Here is a 14917-nt window from a genome sequence, read left to right on the forward strand (position 1 = left end):
ACACTGAGTGTACTCACACACATAAAATAAATAAACTTTTTTTTTTTTTTTTTTTTTTTTGGTTTTTCGAGACAGGGTTTCTCTGTGTAGCCCTGGCTGTCCTGGAACTCACTCTGCAGACCAGGCTGGCCTTGAACTCAGAAATCTGCCTGCCTCTGCCTCCCAAGTGCTGGGATTAAAGGCGTGCGCCACCACTGCCCAGCCCATAAATAAATCTTAAAAAATGAAAAACACCTATGGTTTTTAAAAACTAATTGCAGCCATATTAATTTCCAGCATTAGTTATTAACCTCAGAATATTTAAATCATATTCCAGTTGGCACCTAACCACTACACCTATCCAGGGCAATCTAATTGACTTATTACAATGGTGAACTTTGATAAAAAATTGCATTGAATAGCTCTTCTAAGAAAAAATACTCTGAGGACATGAAAAATTTCACACTTTGCTTCCTGCTGGTGTCTTCATCAACTGGGAAGGAAGGAATCTATTTAGATTCTGCTTCAAGGTACACAATCCATCACTGAGAGAAGTTAGGGAAAAGGGTCAAACAGGAACTGAAGTAGAAACCATGAAGGAATTATTTCTTTCTTTCTTTCTTTTTCTTTTTTTTTTTTCTTTTTTTTATTTTTTTGAGACAGGGTTTCTCTGTGTAGCCCTGGCTGTCCTGGAACTCACTCTGTAGACCAGGCTGGCCTCGAACTCAGAAATCCGCCTGCCTCTGCCTCCCAAGTGCTGGGATTAAAGGCGTGCGCCACCACCGCTCGGCGAAGGAATTATTTCTATTGTCTCACTTTCTAGCTTATTCTGCGGATTATGCTTACCTAGCCTTTTTTTTTTTTTTTTTTTTGCATAGCCCAGGACTGCCTACTCAGAGTTGGTACTGCCCCCAGTGACTGGGTCCTCTTGTAACAATTACTAATCAAGAGAATTCCTCCACATACATAAGCACAGGCCAACTTGATATGGGCAGTTCTTCAGTTAAGATTCCTTCTTCCTGTGTGACCCTAAGTTCTACCAAGTTAACAATGAGAATTAACTAAAAGAATCCACCCCTTATTAAGTTGATATGCAAGCACATCACTTTAAGACAGAACCTTTCCTTTCTTGTCTGTACCCAAGATCTGATGTTAGTATAATAATATGAAACACAGTTCAATTTTAAAAGTCCCACAGTATTTATACTTTCCAACAGTTTAAAGTTCAATGTTAAAGTCCAAACCTCTTATCTGTGGACTCCTGTAAAAATCAAAAGTTAAATATTCTGTCTCCCCCAAAAGAACCAGGGCATAATAACAGTCATACCTAATTAAAACTCAAATCCAGAAGTGTAAATGCAAATCTTGTCTGTCAGTGTCTACCATCTTAAACTCCCTCATGACCTCTGGGTTCCAATGAGCTTGGACAGCCCCGTTTCTCCAGTTTTGTCATCGCAGCAAACACAGCTTGTCCTGTACACTAAACTGGCTGCATTTCACACATACTGCTTTCCTTGACTGATGCCTCACAAGCTTGGCAGAGTCCTTGTGTTCTGGGGTCTCCCATGCAACTGAGGCTGAACTTTAATCACTGGCCACTCCTGGCCTCACCTCAGCAACTCAATCCCTGCAACCAGTACCTTGTGAGTGATTCTTGTACATTTCCATGTTTGGCTGTTTGGCTGCCAGTTTGACCCATAGCTTTGACTCACTTGGACAAGTCTCCGTATGCGGACCCTGAGGAAATACCTCACAGGTTTACCTCAATGATACTGCTCTCTTACTAACATGAGGTGATTTTTCAGCCAGCTGGCCAGCATCCATTATCCAAGTAGAGTACTTCAGTCTGGCACTGGTCTTTTATTAATCACAGCTGATTCTTTAGCACCCTTTGAGCAAATAGTCCATGTAGACATGTTATTGTGCACTATATAAAGGTTATCCTTGTATTATTCAAAGGCTGATTTCTGTGCCCTCATATCTGGTTGCAATTGCTTCCCAATTGTTCTCTGATTGGTCAATAAAGTTGATTAGCCAATGACTAGGTGGTGGAGAGAATAGGGCTGGATTTCCTCCCAGCCAGGGGGAGGGAGGAAGGAGAGTAAATAGGGGAAAGAGACCAGGAGATACCTGGAGCCCAAAGAGCCAGATCAGTCCTAAAACACAAGTACCACTGGGATTTTGACTAGGAAGTAGCCAGATTAGAGGATTAAAATGGGGTAATATTGCTCAGTCGTGTACTTAAAGCTGGTTAAATAAATATAATAGCCCAGTCTCAATTATCTGGGAGCCGCTAGTGAGTCTAGAAAGAGTTTTTATTTTCCTCTAAAACTTCACAGGCCTAGTGTGCATTGTCTGTATTACCCTCAACATTCTTATCTTCCAAGCTCCCACACAAACAGCCCAGCACTCTCTGAGCACTCAATGGCTTTTCCAGCTCAAGAGTCCAAATGTTTTTTACACCACCACCCCACAAATAATATGGTCAGTTCCATCAAGCAACACTCCACTCTTGGTACCAATTTTTGTCTTAGTTACTTTCCTGTTGTTCTAATAATATACCTTGACAAAATCAACTTAAAGAAGAAAGGGTTTGATTTGGATTATACCATCCTGATGGGGAAGGCATGGCAACGGGCAGGAAACAAATGGTGGCAAGAGCAGTAAGCTGGCTGATCACATTTCATCTACACAGGAAGCACACACCACACACACACACACACACACACACACACACACACACACACACACACAAAGAGAGGGAGAGAGACAGAGAGACAGAGACAGAGACAGAGACAGAGGAATGAGAGTATACATCTTTAAATCCTGCTGCCAGTGATGGACTTTCTCCAGCAATGCTCCACCTCCTGAAGGGTCCATAACCTTCCAATAGAGTGCCACCAACTGTGGGCGCCAGGTATTAAAATGTATGAAAGGCATTTTAAACTAATATAAATAGTGTCATAGTTAGGGTTTCTTTTGCTTCAACAAAAGCACTGTGATAAAAAAGCCAGCTAAGAAAAGGTTTATTTGGTTTATCCTTCCAGATCATAGTCCAACAGTGGAGGAAGTCAGGACAGGAACTCAAGTAGAGCTGGAACCTGGAGGCAGGGGCTGATGCACAGGCCATGGAGGATGCTGCCTACTGACTTGCTCCCATGTTCGCTCAGCCTGCTCACTTAGAGAACCCAAGACTACCAGTCCAGGTGTGGCCCCACCCACAGTGGGCTGGGTCCTCCCCTCTTGGTCACTAATTGACAAAATGCCTTACAGCTGGATCTCAAGGAGGCATTTTCTCACCTGAGGGTCCTTCCTCTCTGATGATTCTAGCTTGTGACAAGTTGACACACACAAAAGCAGCTAGTACACATAGTTTTGATTTCATCAGCAACGCACACAGTTTGTATAACAAAACAAAACAAAAAAAACTAAATTACCTAAAGATTTGCTTGCTTTATTTTTCCACCAGGAACACTCTCTTTATTCAGTCATCACGTGTGGAAACCTAACTCCCACTGACACCTTTGTGAGATGATTAGGCGACCACAAGGCCGCAGACAGCTACCTTTTTCTTTTGTTATGTGAGGACAAGAAGATGCCATTTTTTTTTTTTTTTTTTGACCGAACTTCCTGGATGTTGGCTTTTCCAACTTCTGCAATGCCATGATACACTTCTCCTATCTGTAAAATGCAGTGTGTGTTAGGCAGCATTCTTAGCATTCTGTTCTATAGGAACAGAACCTATAGAATGTGCGAGAACATATGGTAAAAAGTTACAATACTAGGTTGGTTTCTAGGACAGGGGCTGGGTAGTCAGATAGTGGCTATCTATGTCCCAGAAAGTAAGAGAACTGGGAAGCTTCATAGCTTCTGAGGTAGTTCTAATCTGTCACTGAAGGCCTAGACATTCCTGGAGAGTTGTTGGTATTAATTCCATGTTGGGGAGTCAAAGAACCTGAAGTCTGGTCCCAGCAGAAGATGCTGGCAGTACTGATAGATGCACTTGCTTAGGAAACAGAGAAAGCAGCAGGAGCTCCCTGCTTTTCCCCCTTAGGACTAGGCCTCCTGCACAAAGTTGCTATCCACTTTGTGATGTGACCCACTCAATCTTGTCTTAGAAGCACCTTCAACAACCCACAGCTCTCAGTGTGCTGTCTCCTAGGTGATTCTAAATCCCATCAAGTCAACAAGACCAACTCCCACACAGACTAAACTACTTAGTTACAGCGGTGTGAATGGAAAGAAACATTTGTAATCAGTGGATGGAATTGCTAACTTAACTTTCACATATTCTTGCATTATAAACTTTTTGTTTGTTTGTTTTGTTTTGTTTTTGAGACAGGATTTCTCTGTATAGCTCCGGCTGTCCTGGAACTCACTATGTAGACCAGGCTGGCCTCAAACTCAGAAATCTGCTTGTCTCTGCTTCCCAAGTGCTGGGATTAAAGGCGTGCACCACCACTGCCCTGCACATTATACACTTTTTTATTGCTGTGGTAAAACATCAAAATGAAAGCAGTTTATATGCATATATTGCATATATATTCTAACAAATATATGAATATTTGTTAGAAGACACAGTCTCCCTGCCCCTCTTCTGCAATGGTCTCTGTGCCTTAGGTGCAAGAGTTGTGTTGTAGATACATCAGGGGGTACTAGGCTCCACAACTCTGCATTCTGATTGGTTGTGATTTTTTCTTTTTAATGGTCTCCATCTGTTGCAAAGAAAAGTTTCCTTGACGTGGTGTGAGGACAACACTTATCTGGGTATAAGGAACAATATTTAGGATTTTTTAAAAAGATTTTTCAGTAAGTTTATTATATATAGTATCAGTGAAGGAGTTAGCTAATATTTATAAGACTTCCTTCAAGGGAAGCAATCTCAGGTCTGCAGACATTTGGGAGGAAGAAAACTTAGCAGTTACTAAGATTATCAGTGTGCTCCACCATGTCTGGCCTATTCTCTGCTTGCTTGCTCATTTTCTTGACAAGTTTATTGAAGTAAAATTGACCTGCAGTAAATTCATCTTAGTTGTAGGATTCAATAAGTTTAAAAAATCTCATATGGCTGTCTAACCAGAACTACTCTAAATCTAGAATACTTTCATCACTCATAGAAATTCTCTTTTTAAAAAATTTCTGTTGTTACACACGTGCCTCTTTCAGAATGTCTTTTCTTTCAGGATAACCTTGGAGCACATTGTGTAACAGTTTCCTGTGAAATTGAAACAGTCTATCCTACAGGTATGCTCCTTAAACAGAAAGGTAAATGATTCAGGATTCTCAGAGGAGAAGGGGACGAAAGTCTGTATGAGGAGGATTAAGAGGGCCGGTGATGATAGGGATTAAAGCGAATAAATAACTTAATTACTGGAAAAAGAAAACCGAAAAAAAAAAAATAGCATTAGAAGTCCCTGAAACTGGCCAGATCTCCTAGGCCCCTCCCTGCTAGAGTAAAAGCTGAGACTCCCTTAATGGAGCTACAGAGATTTCTCTTAGACAAGCCAAACTACAGAGAAGTCTCTGAGACCATCTCAGGTACCTGGGAGAAGCGGGAAGTATTTGAGTTGCTTGGAAAAGGGTTAGAGCAGTGTCACTTGGAACCAACAACTCTCCAAGCTGTTGACTGCTTATGTGCTGTGCAGTATGCTCCAAGCTCCTAGCTCTTGTGAGCTGTCTCCATTCCATGCTGGAATGGGCCTTGGTGATGCAACTGTGTGTAGGACCCTGAAAGGATGATTTGGTCTCTGGTAGAGCACTGGCTTTGAGATAGCCAGAGACCTAACAGGTGTCCATTGCCTGGGTAGGGATGGCACATATCTCGCCACGGCCCCGATTCCAGACTCCTGACTCAAGGTCTAAGACCTCCATTTGATCTGCACCTTGCAGTCAAATAGGGCTACAGGTAGAGGGTGTGACTACAGCCTCAACCCTAGAGAGATTTCCATATTAATGAGTTACCTAAAGGCCAGGGGGTGTAGTCAATTACCTATTCCTTTTCCCAGCTCCTCCCCCTTCCGCCTCCCTATTTAATTCAGATCTGCCCTGAGTTTGGGGATTGCACATCCAGATTCAACTATCATCTGTCATGCCAATAAAGTCGTTTTAAAATCCCGGACTTTTTGTGTTATTGGGTCCTGTTGTCTTGCGGCTGTTGTGGAAGATGTCCCTGTGTTCCAGCCACCGGTTCCTGCAACTGTGTTTGAGGCATTTCTGCTCCTATGTTCCTGTGAGCAGCCCGAGTAAAACTCATTGGTTCACAAAGTTGAACTTTGGTGCTCTCTCTCCCTACTTTGGTCTGTAGTGGGGTATCTGGGGAGAGCAGTCATGGGTGTAGCATCTTCCCAGGAAAAGTTTTGCTATACAACATAATTGGTGCTAGGACAGGCACAGGACAGAAGCAAAGATGAATTGGGGAGAAGTGAGTGCATGGTCCTGGCTCTTGGTGGTAAGGCACACAACTGAGGCTGAGAGGCCTGAGTGGGAAGCATCCACACAGAGGTAATGGTGATACAATCATCTTTTCCTGTGTGCTATGCATTAATGTGCCTTTGTGCTATGGCAGCTGTTGCATGGTTCGCTATGAGTAGTGACATGCAACTGAGACATCAAAATGAGGAGTGTCTGTGGGAGGACTCGTGGGATGGCAGTCTTTGTCTACGTGGTATAGGCTAGCATGCCTGCTTGATAAGTGAGGCCTACCACGTAAATATGGACTTACCCTGAACATAGTTAGAGGTTTACAGAAAACGTTTAGTGTTTGAGATTAGCAAAGGAGCAGCAGAGGTTGCCTGGCCGCCACAGTTGTGCAGTTAGATATGCATCTGAGGCTGAGATGCTGGCCAAGCAGGACTTGTGTAAAGGAGTAATTGCAATAAGAAAGGCAGATGTGCTTGGCATGTTCCATGTTAGCCTCTGAGTTGGAAAGCAGAAAAATGAGAGGATGGCAAGGGCAGGCTGGGGAGAGGGGTAGTAAAGCAGTAGACCTCTAGAGTCCAATTTTTTGTAGAAAAAGAAGAAAAAGTCTATGATCCAATGTACAGATGGGGGCCTGTGGTGGTTTGTGAAGGGAGTCCAGCCAGCCCAAGCATGGCAAGCATGGCAAGCAAGCATGGCAAGCATGGCTCTGCCTTGCCCTTCTCCTGCATCCCCTCTTCCCCACTAGAAATCATTAGAATACATTCCCAAAACTAGACTCCAAAGTCTATTCCCTTGTTTGGGCACTTTCTCCTCCCGAGGCTGAATATCAAGGTCTGGCCATCAAAGTGTTGAAGCCCAGCAATCAAAAGCCCCCTTGAAGCTACCTTATTTAACATGCCCAGTCAAATGGATCACCTCATTCTAACTTGGGAGTTCCCCCTTTTATCTTTATAAACTGCCATTTGTCTATGGGCAACATCTGTCTCCTCTCTATCCAGAAGCAGTGCCTTGTTCCCCACTGGGACAAATACCCCTTCCCCATCTCCGTTGTCTCTTCTCCCTTTTTTCCTCATTCTCTATCTACAGTCTTTGTCCCTGCGAGGTAAATAAGTCTCTTTTGGAGTATCTTGAGCCAATAATGGTTACTTCAGTTTGAATAAGAATGGCCTCAATAGGCTCATAGTGTAAATGCTTAGTCATCTGAGAGTAGCACTATTTGAGAAGGTTTAAGTGTGGCCTTGTTGGAGGAGGAAGTTTGTCACAGTCTGTTGTAGGATATTTCATCACACTGTGAACCCCAAGATTGTGTTTACTGGGAACTATTTCTAGTTGTGGTGTGGCTTAGTTCTTAGCACATACCTTTAATTCCTCTGGCTGGAATAGAGAGATGCTTTTAGTACATACCTCTTCAACCTTCACTAACAACAAAGGTAAAGTTAGTGTGCAGAAGGAAGCATTCGTGTTTGAAAGTGATGTCTAATTGAATGGCAGACAAAGTGATGAATCAGAGAAAGATTTGACAGAATAGGATATGTCTAACTTTCATGAGAGGAAAGGGAAGCTACTTAATAGAGCAATACAGAAGGGGAGACAAAGAGAGAAAGAAAGGCAGTTTTACTAGGACAGTTGTACAGAGACAGGTTACGGAGAAGACAAGCTAGACACAGATGAAGACAGAACAAGCCAGAGAAAGAGAAGGAGCCAGATTAGAACATATTGCCAAAGTTAATATGAGGCCAAGTAGAGGAATTCAGGAGAAAACTGAGAGAAGCCAGAGTGAATCAGTCAGCTTGGAGAGGAGTTTCAGCCCAAACAGCTGAGTTGAACCAGCCATCCTGAGTTCAGAAAGAACAAGAAAAAGTAAGCTTATTCAGCAGTAAGTCTCAGAGGCTGAAAACATTCTAGGTTTAGATAAGATAGTAAGGAGGCTAGAAGCTTCTAGGACTAGTCCTAGGTTAGCAGATGGAGGCAGTCAACCTCAGAGATGAAAAATTGCTTCAGTTGAATAAAAGATACTTTTACAACTAGGGATGAGTTTTAAGGTTTAAAAAGTCCCACAAGGCTCAGTGTCTCCTTCAGTCTAAAAATCAGTTTGTAGATATTAGCTACTTCTTCAGCACCACACCTACCTGCCACCATGTTTTCTCTGTTGAGGATAATGGACTAAGACTCTGAAATTGTAATCAAGTCCCCAATTAAATGCCTTATTTTATAAGAGTGGCTGCGGCCATGGTGTTTTTTCACAGCAATAGAATAATGACCAAGACTGGACATTTACAAATAGTCCAGTACAAGAAACCACAGTGACTGGGAAATAGTGCTTAAATTGCTGGAACTAGGGGAGACTTTTAAACAAGCAACAGGAGAGCCTGTCACAGCGTGCCTGCTACGTAAAAGGGAGTTCACATCTGGCATTGAAAGCCAGGACAAAAACTTGTGGCTGGGGAGGTCATAGAACCCACTGGGGAAGGAACATCTATTGTTTTCCTAGATGGATGCGGTGTGCTTGTCAAACTGCTTTCTAAGCATGTGTGTTTGCACTCATAGATCACTGATAATATCAACCTCAACTTAAAATCACTGATGTGCTTGAGAACAAGTGACTTGTGCCTATGGTGCAGTGATCTAATTCTTAGCCAAAGGCGGACATATTTAGTCTCCCCCTCCAAGGCTCAGGAATCATTGTGGAAAGGGGCACAAATAGAATGCAAAAGCCAGAGGAAGTTGTGGGGTGTCGTGTGACAGTTTCTTCCCAGAATGAAATATTCCATCCTGCAGGAAAGCTCTTTTAAGCACAGGGTAAGCAACTCAAAAAAGCTCCAGCAAGCCACTGAATCTGACTAGATTCACTAGGTTCCTGTCTGAGTAAAGTATAAAAGGTGAGGGTCCCTAACACAAGAGCCAAGCAAACTTCAGACAGAGACCACGTGAGCTGTCTGGAAGAGGTTTAGACTAGTCACTTGGAAAGGACACCCTCCAACCTCTTAACCTTCTTGTAGGCTGTACAAGAAATCCTTAGCTTTTGTGAGGCGGCATGCATGCTGGAATGGGCCTTGGTGATGCAGCTGTGTTTCAGTCATTTCTGCTTCTGTAACCAACCCCTACTCCTGTAACTCCAATAAAACTCACAGGTTCACCAAGTTGGATTTTGCTGATAGCTGTACTTTCTTTCCTTTCTTTTTTTTTTTTTTTTTTTGGTGTTTTGAGACAGGGTTTCTCTGTGTAGCCCTGGCTGTCCTGGAACTCACTCTGTAGACCAGGCTGGCCTCAAACTCAGAAATCTGCCTGCCTCTGCCTCCCAAGTGCTGGGATTAAAGGCGTGCGCCACCACTGCCCGGCTACATTTCATTCTTAGTATTTGCCATTTCTGTATACGTGCAGATATGTACATGCCACGCTCAGAGCAGTTTGAGCAGTCTGTTGCTGCCTTCCTCCTTGTTGAGGATTCTTCCACACTATATACTCAAGCATAGCTAGGCCAGGAACTTCCTGGTAACTCCACCTCAGTCTTCAGTCTCCCTGTAGGAATGCCATGGTTACAGATGTGTGCCTGACTCTGGCTTTTTACTGACTTGGGTTGCTAGTTATTGGCCTCTGCTGGGCGGACTGTCTCTTCTCTTCTACTCGCTGCATCATCTCCCTGGCCCTCACACTATATTGCTCCTACACAATGCTTGTCTACAATACTTCAAGACAGTTTAGTCAGGCAACTCAAGTTTTACTCAGGTTAAATTTCAGAGTCCTGCTGTATTCTAATGGGAATGTTTCTCACGTTTTCAGTCCAAGATCAAAGTCCTGGTAGGCTGTGTGAGGGCCCAGTCTCTTCTCTCCAGGCACCATACTTTGACACTGCCTCTCCATGAAGGTTGTACTCTGTGCCATGCTGTTCAGTCTCTCAAGAGCTGTCTCTAATAGAATCGTACTAGACAGCTTCCTGCTTCCTCTCCTCCCTTGGGGATCTGCTTGTCCCCGAGCGCTGCTGCTCTCACTATGCCTTCCCTACTCCCAGAAGGCAGATTATAAACTGCTTTCCACTATTAACCATCCACTACAAGGCCAGTTCCTCACATAAGTGGTCTAACTTGAGAAAAGCAGACCTTTCTCCTAGACGCTGCATTGAGTACTGTTGTCTAGTGGGCTTTTCCTCATCACTGCTGGCCCAGATCAACTTTTGATCAAGAAAGGGGCAGCAAAAGAGAGAATTAAGAGGACAGCAAGATAGTAAATGTGTCACTAAGCCTTGGAACCCACTCACAACTTGTCCTGACCTCTGTGTCCACACACACAGGAATGGAATGAGAGCCCTGGGGCTGGAAGACACTTCCAGCAAAGATTCTTTGGTCACTTAGCATGCACACTCTACTTAAAATAGTTGTTGAGACATGGCTTCACTCCCTAGTTCCTCTTACCTCTACCATTCTAAATACAGAGATCAGTCACAACCCTCATTTACAAACTTTAAAACACAAACACTTCTGAGGATTTAAGTGTGAACATGTATGAGTGCTTTGCTTGTATACCAGGTGTGCCTGGCCCAGGGAAGTCAGGTGTTAGATTCCCTACAACCAATCATGGTTGTGAAATACCATGTGAGTACTAGGAATTGAACTTGGGTCCCCTGCAACAAGTGCCCCTAACTTTTGAGCCATCTTTCCAGCCCCTCAGCTCAAGTATCCAAGCATCGTCATGTGTGGAGGTTCACACCTATAATTCTAGTCCCAAAAAAGTAGGCCAATCTTTTGAGTTCCAGGCCAGCTGACTAGTGAGAGCTTGTCTCGGAAAAAGCACAATTTAAAGAATCATGCACTGTCCAGGACAGACAGGGCTACACAGAGAAACCCTGTCTCGAAAAACCAAAATCATGCACTGGAGAGCAGGCTCAATGGTTTAAGTGCATTGACTGCTTTCCCAGAGGTCCTGAGTTCAATTCCCAGCAACTCAATTCCCGTGATTGCTCATACCATCTGTAATAGGATCCGATGCCCTCTTCTGGTGTATGAAGAGACAACAGGGTACTCATACAAGGAAAATGTTAGTATATTTTATACCCCAGCACTTGGGACAGCGGCAGGGCCAAGAGTTAGTTACCTCTAGCCACTTCTTTGCTCAAAAATTAAGGCCAGGCACGACTTGAACTTCATGTACCCATATGCTAGAAGGACACCCAATGTTGTCAAGTGTTACAATTCCAGATTTGAAGGTATACACCCACACAAACTATTGGATTATAAAACCCTTTAAAGTGAAATAGCTCTGCACCCTACCCTCAATTTAGCAGTCTTGTTCTTATTGCCTAGCTTTGTGGCTGCAATTTCCCTCAACCCTATTACATACTAGAACCACCACCATAAACACCCAAATTCTCCCATAGACATTAGCCTAACGAAAACAAGCTCACCTGTTTAAGACAGATTTTTTTCTGTAGGTCTAACTGTCCTGCAACTAACTCTGTAAACCAGGCAGGCTTCAAACCCAAAATTTTGGGAGGCAGTTTGCCTCTTAAGTGGATTAAAGGCCTGAGCCACCACTAGGCTTGAGGTCGCCTTGCACACCCTTAACACAAGCTTTTCCCCAGCTCCACTTATCTTACAAAGTTGTACTAATCTTTTCCATCTCTAGATTCATCCAAGTCCAGACACCCAGAGCTCAATTCCCACCTGCCTAAATGTCTGATTTATCCCATTAGAAATTACCTATTCAACCCATTAAAGGATACAACCAACCAATCTTAAGTCTATAGAAAATGAGTTCTAGTAAGATGGAATAGAAATTGTCAAAAGCAATTTCACGCCCTTGAACTCAGCACCTTTGAAGGATAGTAGTCTCGAATACTAGGACAAAGACCACTCAACATTTACCCCAACAGCTTACATACAAATAAACAGCAGTTTAAAAAAAAAAAAAAAAAGAGTTTAACTGTGTGGCTCTGGCTGATCTCCAACTCAGATCCATCTGCCACCAAGTGCTGGGAATAAAGGCTTATCTTGCTTGGCTTTATTCAAGTAAATGTTAAAAATGGGAAACTTCAGAATGAACAAGAGCTCAAGTGTGCAGGCATCTATGAAGTCTGTCCAAGTCCATTACAGATTGCAAGCATTTTCAGACACTGTAGGCATGGTAGGGATTAATATAACCACACTAGTGACTGTCCTCTTCCTAGCAGATCTGCTATTCAGCTTGTCACTTATTAACCCCCTCCATGCCCGGGGCCAAGCAAACATGATAGGGACCCAACCAAGACAGGCTCAGGTTATCTTTCCCAAGAGAATTCATCCAGCCCCCACCAACTTCAGACTCACAGCAACCAACCCTATATACGAAGGACCAGTTCTTAGCATGCCACTAAAAGAAGTGTAGGATTCCAAAGCAATCATACAACCGAACACTGAACTGACATTAAATACCTTAGACCACCACAGAAATTTTGAAACCAGAACATTTATTTTATGACTGATTGAAATCCTTAAGAAGAACTGGAAGCTGCAACAGCTGCCCTCTTGGGTTTAGGTGTTGTTCCTTCACGGAATCCATGTCTGTGCCATGTTAAAGATAAGAAAAGTTAATGCAACAACATCAAAACATCACTTCCAAATTGATCAAACAGACTTTAATGAGCTTATCTCAGTTAAATGCTGAAATCATAGCACTCATATGTTCAGACATTTATTCTTAGGACATCATTGATAAGCTATTAGTTTACCCCAATCAAGACACCCACATTATATTACAGTTGACTGTCTCAACAATTTTGGGTCATTTTCCCAATTTCCACAAGAACTAAAGTACTTATGAAGCTATTAGTCCTGGCATCTTTCCTTTAGTAACAGCAGCGAAACAAGTTTAGCAGAACCTTCGAAGCTGTTCAACTAGGTCTACAATGGTAACACTCATTTCTACTCTAGAACTACTTAAAAAGATGAGTGATGTTAGGCACATAAAAGTTAATCAGGCTTAAAAAAAAAGCCACTAGCCTATCAAACACTAGCAAGCCACCACACAGCAAGCCCACAAAACTAGACCAAGTGTAAACACAAAGACAAACACAGGAGCAACTGTCAAAATACTGACTCCATGTCAGTCTAAGAGGGGGCTGGGAATTCTGCATTTTCAAGTAACATCATGGCCCATCTCTGTTATAACAGTAGCAGACTTGAGAAAATCTGTGGTAATGGAGGCTGAGCCAAAAGAAAGCTGCCTCCCAGATCCCATTCATATAAACAGTCTTGACAAATGTGGATGTTTCAGGCCTAAACCAAACTGCAGTATCATTCCTACTATTCACCAAGAGTGGAGGTTGTAAGTAAACAGGAGAACTCTCATCCTACCCACAAGGCCACTGAAACAAAACCGTACCTGAATCTGCGATAGACAATCTTTAAGTGTCTCATCCGACCCGTCCCGGTAGTGTTTCGTCTCTTAGCCTTGGCACTCCAGTTATCTAATAAAAAACACAATTTCGAATGATGTTTCCAAGCATCCACCGTCTGCCATTTTTTCAGTCGTGTCATTACTCAACCAACATACCAACCCACCCAAGTTCTGTTGCATACCAAATGTGTTTTGTATCACAACCCTACCTCTAGTCAAGGTAAAAAACCAGACCGAAGATTACACTACTCACACTTTCTCTTACGCTTGGCAGGGTAGCCGCATTTGCCACAAGTCGACTTCTGGAGGTGGTAGGCCTTGGAGCCACAGCGGCGGCACAGCGTGTGCGTCTTATTGCGACGCTTTCCAAAGGATGACGTTCCTTTCGTCTGCACATTAAAAAAAAAACACACACATAAGCAACTCTGAAATCTGGGTTTTCAATATACCCTGGCATCTTCTCAGCAGACGAACACTGTGGCGACCTAACAAAATTTACATGGGACAAAACGTGGTGAAGATTTAAATTCTTCGCTCACAAGCAAGGTAAAAACCGGTGCCGGCCAGTCACACGATCTAATGCTCTGCTCTGCAGGGATCTAAGTGCTCGGAAGCCTCCTCGGTTTTCAAGCGTTAAGGATGAAATTCTGCCCGCCAACCAGTCCCAGGTACTGCCACCAAGCACCCAGTTTCTCGGCGGTTACGGCCAAATGCCCCCAGACCTCTCCTAAGCACCTGCCCGGGACAGCAACGCGTACGTTTCCCCCAAACCCCAGAGGGACCCACAGCGGCGCTAGGATCATCGGCTCGGTTCTTCACAGAACCGCCATCCTTCTAGTTCCTGCCGGCCACAGCATGCCGTCTCCTTGCCCATCAGCTCCCTTTCCTCGGAACCTTGTCGTCCACGCGCCGGCAACAAGCAGGAGAGCCCAGGGAAGAAGGATGGAAAGAGATTTACAGAACCCAGATACGACACTCACCATCTTGCTTCTACCGGCGAGGCCAAAGAGACCGGAAAAGAAAGCACTCCCGCCACTTCCTGTGGATAAGCTTCCGCCCGGTAAACTACTTCCGGTGGGCGCGGTGCAGCACTATCAGGCCTCCGGTGCGGTGGTGTAGTCCGAGCGAGAGAACCAGGGAGCCAATTAGG

The 14917-nt window shown here is 43.7% G+C and overlaps 1 protein-coding gene and 1 non-coding gene across 2 annotated transcripts; both read right to left on the bottom strand.

The window, feature by feature from the left end:
* Window positions 1-12817: 12817 nt before the first annotated feature.
* On the bottom strand, window positions 12818-14885 carry Rpl37 (ribosomal protein L37). The gene is made up of 4 exons (XM_034523466.2): window positions 14748-14885; window positions 14021-14156; window positions 13753-13837; window positions 12818-12932 (listed from the first exon to the last, which is right to left on the bottom strand). Exons 1-4 carry the CDS (start codon window positions 14748-14750, stop codon window positions 12863-12865), a joined length of 294 nt encoding a protein of 97 aa, XP_034379357.1. The 5' UTR covers window positions 14751-14885; the 3' UTR covers window positions 12818-12862.
* Window positions 13013-13089, bottom strand: LOC117724098 (small nucleolar RNA SNORD72). Its single transcript, XR_004608781.1, has one exon. It is a non-coding gene; the product is annotated as a small nucleolar RNA SNORD72 (small nucleolar RNA).
* Window positions 14886-14917: the final 32 nt, after the last annotated feature.

Source organism: Arvicanthis niloticus, chromosome 19 (assembly GCF_011762505.2).
Source record: "Arvicanthis niloticus isolate mArvNil1 chromosome 19, mArvNil1.pat.X, whole genome shotgun sequence".
Lineage (NCBI taxonomy): Eukaryota > Metazoa > Chordata > Mammalia > Rodentia > Muridae > Arvicanthis > Arvicanthis niloticus.

Excerpts from the sequence above, each read along its gene's own strand:
- Rpl37 (XM_034523466.2), bottom strand. Across the intron at positions 13,838-14,020 it reads TGCCAAGCGTAAGAGAAAGT|ATAACTGGAGTGCCAAGGCT; the intron begins GTGAGTAGTGTA and ends GTTTTTTATTAG. Across the intron at positions 12,933-13,752 it reads ATTGTCTATCGCAGATTCAG|ACATGGATTCCGTGAAGGAA; the intron begins GTACGGTTTTGT and ends AACATGGCACAG.